Source organism: Electrophorus electricus, chromosome 1, assembly GCF_013358815.1.
Source record: "Electrophorus electricus isolate fEleEle1 chromosome 1, fEleEle1.pri, whole genome shotgun sequence".
In the NCBI taxonomy this organism is placed as follows: domain Eukaryota; kingdom Metazoa; phylum Chordata; class Actinopteri; order Gymnotiformes; family Gymnotidae; genus Electrophorus; species Electrophorus electricus.
The window spans coordinates 11,469,185-11,479,803 of NC_049535.1; the positions used below are offsets into that span (position 1 = coordinate 11,469,185).

Here is a 10,619-nt window from a genome sequence, read left to right on the forward strand (position 1 = left end):
CATCCAGCTTGCAGCTGCATTCTGACAGGGACCAACAGCTTCCCTGCTTTACCATGGCGTCTAGTTAAGATTCTTTTTTTTTTTAACTCTAAAATGAATTGGTGCTTATTTTGGGAATTCGTCCTATTTTTATGGGTGTAGGTTGTATTGACTGTAAGTTTTGAAAGTCTAATTTTTTTGAGCAATAGGAAAGGGATGCGGATTTGTCGGAGCATAAGAAAAGTGTAAGGAAAGATGCTTCAGATATCCTGCGCTGTGAGCGCAGCCACACGCTGTTAACAACGATGATGCACTCGGAATTCGCCGAAGGCCAGCTGGAGGCCAGTATGCTGCCGTCTAGCCTGGCATGGAGACACCGGGATGGCTTTCAGGTCCCATTTCCGCTTTTCTGAGCTCACAATCTTCCTCATTCCTCCTTCTGTGTGTCTTCTTTTGTCTGATTATCAGCAACAGAACATTGTGGAACAGCTGTTTGCTGCAGCGTTGTACGCCAGTGTAGTGTGAGGCAAAGTGCTTCATCTTGGTAGTACTTTTACACCCCCCGCCCCCCCTACACACACACACACACACACCACAATGAGGTGTTCAAGGATAAACACTTCTGTTCTTTTATTAATGTTCAGAAGTCTATAAATGTCACAGGCAATTGGTTGATATTCAAGATACAAGGAAAATGTGCAAGGAATATGTAATGGATATGTAATCTGTAATCTGTGTAGCTATAATATTTAATACATCAGTAAACATAACTGAAAACGTTATTTGCCTTTGAAAAACATTCAAGGGTAGTTGTCACACTCTTCTCACCCAAGATAATAAGATAATCAATAGATCCCAAGCCTACCCCTTTAGGTGTGTCTGTTTCGGGCCTTTAGCGGCAGTATTAGCGACCAGCCTCGTGCATGCAGGTGTTTTAGGACTGTCTGGAGTGTATCCGAAATACAGGTGTGTTGCCATTTCAACCCCGCAAAGATTCTATGACAAGCTATGGCGAGGTTTTCTGAAGTGCAGATATTATTTCTGTCTATGATGAAGACGGCGTGCTGTCGCCTCGAGCTGTGGAGAGACAGTAATAGACTTGTGTCTGCTAAGTTCTCATTGATCTATCTTAATACGTCAGTCACTCATTTAGACTAAAATAATCCAACTGCTTGCCTCCGTTGGCAAAGAAGGCCTTCCGCCCTCGCCGGACGGAACGCGCGGGGACGCGAGAACCTGCTGCTCACACCGCAATCCAAACACATACCCACATGTCAAACACCTCGATTCCTTTTGGAACACGACACAACACCAAGTGGCTGTAGGGATGCCCTCGAGCAATCGCTACGGTATTGATAAGGTCATTTTCGTTTTGTTTTTTTTTTGTATTCCCCCCAATTTTTTAATATAGATGTATATTCTTTCCCCCACCAACGGCGACGACTCCGCCGGGGCCCCTTAGCCGCCATTGTTGGCGGCGCCTGCGTCCGTGCTCAGCCTCTGCATGTCCACTCCCAGGCTGGCCAGCGCCTGGAGCAGGGTGAGCTCCTGGCGGGTGGCCCGGTCAACGAGTGGTGGGCAGCTCGGATTGCACTGGGGCCTCTGGCAGCTGTCCACCAGGTGGAAGGGACAGCCTTTCAGAGATGCTTTGCTGTTCTTGTTCGTATCCTGGAGGCTCCTGTCCCAGCACTGGAGGGCGCGGGAGAGGGACATGCCCTTCACCTGGAAGTCCATCCAGTTGCTGGGACACACGTGACAGGCCGGACGAGAAGGGACAAGGTCAGAGGTTGCGAAGGAGAGTTTGAGCTAAACATACAAGCATAGGCAGTGTCATTTCAAGATTTTTCGGTTGTCACAGGAACCGCCGCCGAACTGAAACTGGGATAATCACGCGCTGCGGGTGTCTTGTTTCAGCAGCCAGGACTGCCGTGCGTTCGGTGAAATAGCATAAACTATTACAGTTCGGAAAATAGATTATAATTTTGAAAAATAATTGTAACATTTATGTCATGGCAGGCCAAAGACCAGGCCGACCCCTAACCCTCACCGCTCGTAAGCGTTAGGGGCTCGTAACGCGTGACGCGAAGCTGAACCCATGCCGCACAAAACAGCACGACCTGTCAACTGGCCTTCCTCAGCCCGGGCCCGGCGAGGGGGCCAAAGACCAGGCGTGTGAAAGTGTGGCGGCATACTGGCGACAGGCGGAACGCGGCGTGACAGATGAGCGTTCCAAATCGGCAGGGTGAGCTCACCCCGCGCGGGGCTAGGGTGTCCTTACCTTCTGGTGATCAACGTGTGAGACAAGCAGGAGGGGGCGAACACAGCCCTGGAAAAAAAAGAGAAGAGTAGATGTCGTGCTTGCACTACGCTTGAAGTGCGTGTGCAAGAAAAAGATTTGATTTGCCAGCTCGAGTGTTCTGATTTTGGGACAGTTCACTGAGAGTATGTGGAAAAGCTTTAATAATTCTAAGTTTGGTGCCTGGTGCTTGGGAGGACGCAGCCAAAGCTTCTGAAGGCAGAGATACTCACGTCACGTTCTTGAGGGAGTTCTTTAGCTCTTTCCACAGATTCTGCATGTAGGTCCACTGGTGCTCAGATAGGGACTGGCCTCCCACGTAAATGTTCTCCGCACGCAGCTGTTCCTCATCAAAAAGCCACTGGACCACAAACAGTGGTGCTGTGGAAAGACACAGGCAAGGTGACATGCCAGTTTCCCATATTAACACTAAATCTAAGTCTAGACCAAAACCAATGTCCAATGATTCGCCACTCACACTGCATTTAAGCTGCAGTTTGTGCTGGTTCGTGCTGGTTTGTGCTGACCATAATGGATGTCATCGAAACGTGTTTGCAGTTTGCATATGTGATCATTAGACTTGAATTGCAACTTGCATGTTTGCCAGATAGTTGCTGACACCCTGTTTAACCCTTTGGGTCCTGACAGTGACCATGTGACTGGGAATGTACTCACTGCTCAGGAAGGAGTACAATTTATGTCCAAAAAAGCATTGCCACTCCTCTCCTCTCTTGTAGTGCTGTTTACATTTTTCTGGAATAACTCCATTCCACAACCTGAAAGAAATCACGACCATTCTGTGCTTTAAACGTGCCAGCTAGTGAAGAACAGGGGTCTCGAGAAAGAAAACGGACGATCCTTTCGCCTTACCGAATTCCTTTCTTGATGGCGTCGACGGGAGAGCAGGAGACACTGTCTGGACAGTCGGGGGACTTCTGCCGTTTGTTCTCCAGGAACCAGCCGGAGTCGACCAGGCCTCGGACCTGCATGTCCGCCCCGAGCTGCTCCAGCTGGCTGGCCACATTCTCGATGTTCAGGAGCACACCTGTACCGCCGGCACTGCAGGAGGGAAGGAGGGGTCACGCGGCTAACCCCGGCCGATGCGGGTCACGGGCTGCACCCTCTCTTCTGGTAGCGCGCGCGCGCGCTGCATGACTGCTTGCGTGACTCGTGCGTTCTGTTTTTGGCGCTTTGCGATGGCTAGCCGTACATATACGACTAACTTAGGAAGAACCTTCGGAATTCAGCCTCCCTTCACGGGACGACATACATAGACATTATGTCATTGTCCATAGCATCACGGCACGCAGATGCATCTTTATGGCAGACGACAGCGTGAGCTGGAAATAGGACTCCAGGCCGGTGGAGGTGCGATCAAAACCGACGCTCCGCACACGAGCATGCTTCTATCCCTACTGCTTCACAAAACTCGTGCTTAGACCTTCACTGTCACGAGGAATCACAAACCTTGTGCGTACAGAGGTTAAAGGTCGACCAGAGTTCTCACCTGGTCCCAGCCAGCATCACCAGTCTCGCCTGTTTCAGTCCCTTGGACGCAAGGTCTTTGATCATCTCCCGAATGATCACGGACCCCATGAAGGAGTACTCTGACATGTAATGGACACACACACACACACACACACACAGAGACTGATGCGATGGCGTAATAATACAATCATGTACTAACTGATTGTGATGAACATGTAATGACCGTCGGCTGCGGAGACTGTAATGAAACATAAATAAACACGTAACAACGGAAAACAAAACGAGTGTTAATGGTCCTGATGACAGGACATCCACCTGTGTCTTTCCCCTGCTTGGCCTTTGGGGCTGCTGGCTTGTTCCCGCTCCACACGTCACTGGAGCAATAGGGGACAAACCTGGACAAACGTTCAGCGGTCAGGCAGGCGGGCCGGCAAAACCGGGACGTGCGGAGTCACGTGGCGGGTGGCTTGCCACTTTCTCCGTGGGGAAACTTACACGATGTTAGCGTTGTACCAGTGGGGGTTTTCCTCCGCTTGTGAAGACAGGATCCCACTTCCTGGAAGAAGGGTACAGCAGAATCCTTCAGCTTCAGATCCAAAGCTGAGTATGGAATGGATCCTGAAATGGGAATGAAGCAGGAGGTGCCATTTTGGCTGCCTTACCTTTGCGTGTCCGTGGCCAGTCGGCTGAGCTCATGAGCCTTGGGATATTTTTATATCTGGAATCGCAGGTCTCTTTGTTGTAGCAGCACCAACCTCCTAAAAATAATTCACTAATATTAGCCGGACATCCGGTTTTACTGGGTCACCCCTCGTGGGGTTTTGCTGAGGCTTTTAAAGTATGGTGCTGTGTAATAGTCAGGCACAACCCCAGCAGCGCTGGGCACAGCTGGTGCAGGTGAGTGTACAAGTGTTAACTCTTCTAACTCTAAAATCATCTCTCACACCCGAGTAGCTAATTCACACATGCTGGAGAATAAATCTGAAAGCAGTGAATGAACACATTCATAGTTAACAGATCTGGAGTTAATTGAGTTCTGAGGTTGCTGTGTTCTAGTCTTGATACGCACATATAAGTACAAACAGGTATATGCACCACTACATGACAAAGGAGGTGTGTATACTCCCAGAAAGAAGCTTAACAGTAATCACACACACACACACGCACACACCCAAACACACACACATGCACGCACATATACCCACACACACACGCGCGCACACACGCGTATAACCACTCACACACACACGCACACACCCACGCGCACACCCACTCACAGACACACACGCACACACCCACACACGCACCCAAACACACACACATACCCACGCATACATGCACGCACGCACACACACATACACACGCCTGCGCACACGCGTATACCCACTCACTCACACACACACACACACACGCACGCGCATATACCCACTCAGACACACATGCACACACCCACACATGCACACACCCAAACACACACGCGCGCAAACATGCACACACACATACACGCGCGTGCGCACACGTGTATACCCACTCACACACACACGCACACGCGCGCACATCCACACGCGCGTGCATACCCACTCACACACACACACACACGCACACGCGCGCACATCCACACGCGCGTGCATACCCACTCACACACACGCGCACACAGAATGTCAGTAGGGTTCCCTCCTTATATTGCTGTTTATATGTGATATGATAAATCTCACGTGTAATTGATGGAGAAGCAGTGTGATGTCCCTCACTTCAAAGAAAGAGGGAGAGAAAGAGAGAGAGAAAGAAAGAAACAAACAATCCAAGTACACGCACCCGCCGTGTGCACAAAAACAGGATGGCTGTCAGTCAAAATAACACTGAGTGCTGAATTCAAGTGTGCTGACATCCCCGGACAAAATTAACTTTGTTTTAAATACTCACCCTCCAAAAATATCAACCACCTCTTACTTCCTTTGAACTCCTTTAGGTAAAACCTGTGGACCACAAATAAATACAGACGGGCTTTTGAACGGATGTCATGGAGGGAACATAACCATACCAGAACACTTAACTCCTGTCATCTCACACAGTATAGCCTGTCATTTGAGCTAAAAAACACAATCCTCCGAGTTCACGGCTAGAGTTAACGCCCACTACACATGCGTTAAACAAACAGGAACTACAAATCTGCAGTCATTTGAAACGCGAATCTAAGCCTCAGTCGGTGCAGTCTCTGAGCTACGACGACGTTTAATCTGGAGCAGAAGGTGAGGATGCTGTCGTGAGCTCGCGGTCTCACCCGGCTGCGGTGCCGTCGTTACAGGTGGCTGCCGTGTTCTTAAGGTACTGAAGCTTCATGTCGCTGGCTGCCGCATGCGGTGGCGCCCCGCGCAACACGGGTCCTGGGGGTGGGACGTCATCTGCGCCGTGCTGGGCGACCTCAGCACCCGGGCTGCCAGGTTTTTTGGCCGGTTTGCTGCCCGGTTTGGTGCTGCGGTTGTTCTGGCATGACATGCCCCCCAACACGACCAGGAATATTGCATGGCACAGAACCCTCATATCAAATCCAGCAGGAGCTCCTTGAAGAAGAACCAATAAAATACTTTACAGTCCTGCCATCGGGCTCATTAGCCATCACACCCTTACTCAGGTTTCTCCTGAAGGTTCCTAAAGTAAGGCTCTGTGCCTGAGAATGAACAACAGTACAGAGATTCAAAAAAACACTCCTAGCTGGCTATGACAGCACACGTTGGCAGAAACATACCCCTGGCAAGCAAGCAGTCCTAGTAACCTTGATCTCTGGAGAAGTCGTCTGCGTGGCGGAACACCGTGGTGGCTGCGAAGAAGGCAGGGATTGAATTGATGGGTTTTGTGAAGCGCCCCAAGTGGATCTTGGGCTAGAGATGTGCTCCGTGCAAGGTTTTATAGTGCCACCATATGGACTGCATTTCCCAGCATCCCTTTTATCTCAAAGACTTCCCCTCCCCACCTCTCACGACTCCTCCCCTCCTAGAAGGCTGAGTCCAGCTTTGATCTAAACACCTACGTTGCTGACATACCTGCGCAGCCTTTCAGATCCGTGGCATGCAGCGGGTCAGTGGGGCAAACATCCCCCACTCCCTCTAACAAGAAACAACAGCAAACCACTCAGATGACCAGAAGGGTTTACAGGCCAGTGACCAATGGGGAACGAATTTACTGGATGTCTGTAGATTACTATGCCTGCGTTTGTCAGCAGAAGGCACTACCATTACTTTGAGTTTCTTTAAAGAATCTCTGAGGTTCTACCCAACATTAAAACCAGTTAACCTACAAACTAATGAATCTCCAAACGGTGTAATCAAGCACTTGCTATCAAGACATCAACTAAAGCGTCGTAGACACATCCGAGTGCAACCAGCTACAGGAAATTAGGATTTGGTCTCTCCTAAAACCCAAAGAAGTTCTGTCTTAGATCAGGACACATCAGCTTTGATCAGAATACTACCATCTGAAATAATACAAGTAAACATAACTGGTGAGTAATAATTTAACATTAATAAGGTGAATACACAAAGTCTTCGAGTTACATGAAACAGAAGAATCGATGTGTAAGCATGTTTTACAATGGCTTGAGCGAAAGCCAAAGAAGCCCTCCGGGAGGATGCGTTTGATGACGGGGAGGAGGTTGTGAATCTAGTCTGGGCTTTTACGCTGACATAGTGATCAGCAGGACATCACTTGCCTGGCCTCCAAACTTCTCTTTAATGAAATGTTCACCATCCTGACCTGTCAATCAAACCACTAACCAGTGTCCACTCCTAGGCCCTGCTGGAGGGCGTGCACACTTATGCACACAGGGACATGTAGGAGTGCCACACACACACACACACACACTTCTGCACAAGCCCAAAGTCTAAACAGTCAAGTAATGTATTATCAGATTAGATGACAAACCACATGATTTCACTCTCGTAAGCAACTTTTGATGTAAGAGCCTTTAGTCAATACTTGAATGAAACAGAAAATCAAAATGGGTGTGGCCCCCTCTTTGTCAAGATAAATTAACCACAGCAAAAAAAAAGGTGCAAGGAAACATTCAATAACGAGGTGAAATGTGGGTTTCTCTAGTAGAGAAGACGAAACAAGCTGAATAAAGTGTCAGCTACCATGTTCTTGTTGTAGAGGTGCGTGAGGTTGGAGAGGTGTGAGAGATGCGTGAGGTGTGAGAGGTGTGAGAGGTGTGTGATGTGTGAGAGGTGTGAGAGGTGTGTGATGTGTGAGAGGTGTGAGAGGTGTGTGAAGTGTGAGAGGTGGGAGAGGTGTGTGATGTGTGAGAGGTGTGTGATGTGTGAGGTGTGAGAGGTGTGTGAGGGGTGAGAGGTGTGTGAGGTGCTCTGCATTGTTCTGTCTGGCCTTCCAACCCTGTAGTTAGTTAAGAGCTGTTGAGTACCGCTTACATGTGAATGAAGTAGCTGATACTGAATGTGCCCCATCTCATACTTTATACCATTAGATTTTTTTCCCCATTAAGAAAGCATACAAGAGTCTGTAATCTTGTATTTCAGAAAAAACTTACGTGAAATAATATTTTGGTGAAATGTTGTTTATTTCTGAACTCTAACAGGAGCAAGTTTTAAGCACAAGGTATTTTTAAGTTTCATTTTTGTTACAAGATGTTATGCTATTTTGATCTTTTATTGTGTTGAGACATCTGTGGGCTTTAAAGTGTTGCCAGAAAATTTTTCACATAGGTGAAAATATTTCAGTAAAGGTATGTCTAAACAAGTGATCCAATGACATGGCTTTTTGATGTGATCTACCGAGCTTAAAAAGGTTTTTCATTCTTTTGCTATTTAAAAGCATGCAAGCCTCCTTCTGTTTTCCCAGAAATCATTGCAACAATCTGTTAAGCAGACCTCAAAACGCTTAAAAACTGAGAAAAAATGGTGTAAATCCTTCATGCTTTTTTTCTTCTTCCCAAAACAAGCCAGAAACGTGTTTAGATGGCATTGCTGGTCTTTTATGTCTTTGATATGGGCTTCAGTGGATTTCTCACATAGGCAGGCAGGGCATGCCAGCTCTTCCGCTCAATACGCAAGACTTCAGTTCTCTCCAGGAGGCTGGGCCTCACACACACACACAAGTGCACTGTGCAAGAATGACACACACAGGACCAGATGCCCACAATGCCTCATTCTGTCGAAGGAGAGCAGAGTGACAAAACATCACACAGGATCTCACAGTTCACGTTCATGAAGTTAAAGGTCCTATCCAGAATTCTGTTTCTACCTCCAGGATTTGTTAATTCGCTCAAGCGAGGTAGTAGTGAAATCAAAAAAATTATGAAATGACTTTTTTTACCTTGAAAATTTATCACTTCTGTTTTAACTTACTACGTTAACACTGCAGTGCAGATAGTGCCTTAAAGGTTAGGTCACAAACGTCTGAGAACTGATTCACTCTTTTACCTGTGTGTATTTCACGCATGCAACCGGTGATGGAAGCAACAACATTTTGTATTTGTTGCTTTTGAACAAACTGCAGATGATTACAACATCATGTAACAGCTTTTATTGATTTACACTGAAAATGGCTGAGAAGGATCAGCTCACATGTAGTTTCATTATTTAACAGGCGTGAGAGCGATTCCCTTCAGTTTGTAATGTGTCATCTAGAATGCATCCCCAAGGTCATTTGCTGACACTAAAGGACTGGGTGATGGCACTTGACAAACACTATGTGCAGGTGGTGTGTGTGTGTGTGTGTGCGTGTCATCACCACACTACGTAGCTAAAGGCAGTCAAGTGCATGTCTCGGCTGACAGCGGTCAAAGCATGCCGCGCTGCTGGGAATTGTAATGCGCTGGATTTTTAGGGCTCCAGAACGCCAAAAGCTCGCGCTCAGCATCCACTGCTGAAGCCCGCGCATTAATCCCCCGCAGTCCACTCACCGGACACGCGAAGAGGCCGTTTAACCGCTCGCAGCGGTCGGCCGCAGTGAACAATGCGAAGGATAGCGCAGCCTGCAAACCCGAGAGGGTCGCGGTTGTCGCCGGTGCTCGGCCGCGTGTTGCTATTAAAGAAATATGCGCGGAATGGAGACCGGCTTGTCCACACACTTCCTGCGCTGTTAAAGGATCGGTGAAGGGAACTGCGCGGCTACGGTTGTCAGTCTTCGGAGCTGACAGCCAGGGGTTCTGACGACCGGCGGGAACGGCCAGTAAAGGGGAGTAACAGGTGGCTTGTTTTGCTGAGAGCCCAAAGCACACCCAGTGTCTTGCATTACGGTGGACGGCACGCTAACCTTCTGCAACCACAGGACAGTCAGCAGGATTAATGGTCTGGCAGACCTGGTGTGACTTAAAAGTGAAATAACACCCAAAGCAAATGAGTGATGCCACGCAGTAATCTCCCCCTGCGTCCTTTACAGAGCAGCAGTGCGACTGCTTGTTCTCACCTCTGGCTCTGAGCCTTGTGCCCATTCTCGTGGCGTGGGATGATAGACGCGATCAGAGCGTCTGAGGGAGGACGGTATTCCGGGGAAGCCGATCGCGGCAGGGGCGCGTGGCCGTCATGGGCTGCCTGGCTTGGCCTAGGGGCATTGGGGGGGGGGGGCTCGGAAAACTGTGGAATAGCTCCCAGGGCCAGCCTAGGCTCCGGATCAGGGCCAGCTCCAGCGTGGCCTTGGAGTCATACCATCACAGGCTGCCCTCGCTGTCACGGCTGCTGATTGATGGCTGGAGGGGTTACGCCCCCTCCCCCCTCGTTTGATCTGAAACACGGGGGTGCCAGCAAAACTCCTGCCCCCACCCATTAACCCCAACACCCACACACCCCCACACACACACACCCCCGAAAAGTGCGCATGACTTTCGAAGACAAACAACCATACA

General features: G+C 48.9%; 1 protein-coding gene across 2 annotated transcripts; it reads right to left on the bottom strand.

Annotated features, from left to right (window-relative positions):
- Window positions 1-522: 522 nt before the first annotated feature.
- On the bottom strand, window positions 523-6,694 carry notum2 (notum pectinacetylesterase 2). Of its 2 annotated transcripts, XM_035526805.1 has the most exons (12): window positions 6,510-6,694; window positions 6,045-6,324; window positions 5,687-5,739; window positions 4,426-4,521; window positions 4,259-4,319; window positions 4,079-4,158; window positions 3,783-3,882; window positions 3,146-3,334; window positions 2,951-3,051; window positions 2,509-2,656; window positions 2,258-2,305; window positions 523-1,720 (listed from the first exon to the last, which is right to left on the bottom strand). In XM_035526805.1, the coding sequence occupies exons 2-12, from the start codon at window positions 6,302-6,304 to the stop codon at window positions 1,438-1,440; spliced, it is 1,419 nt and encodes a 472-aa protein (XP_035382698.1). In that variant the 5' UTR covers window positions 6,305-6,324; window positions 6,510-6,694; the 3' UTR covers window positions 523-1,437. The 2 variants fall into 2 exon arrangements, with proteins under 2 accessions (XP_035382698.1, XP_026874514.2); XM_027018713.2 differs by having other exon boundaries at window positions 6,045-6,694.
- Between the last annotated feature and the right edge of the window lie 3,925 nt (window positions 6,695-10,619).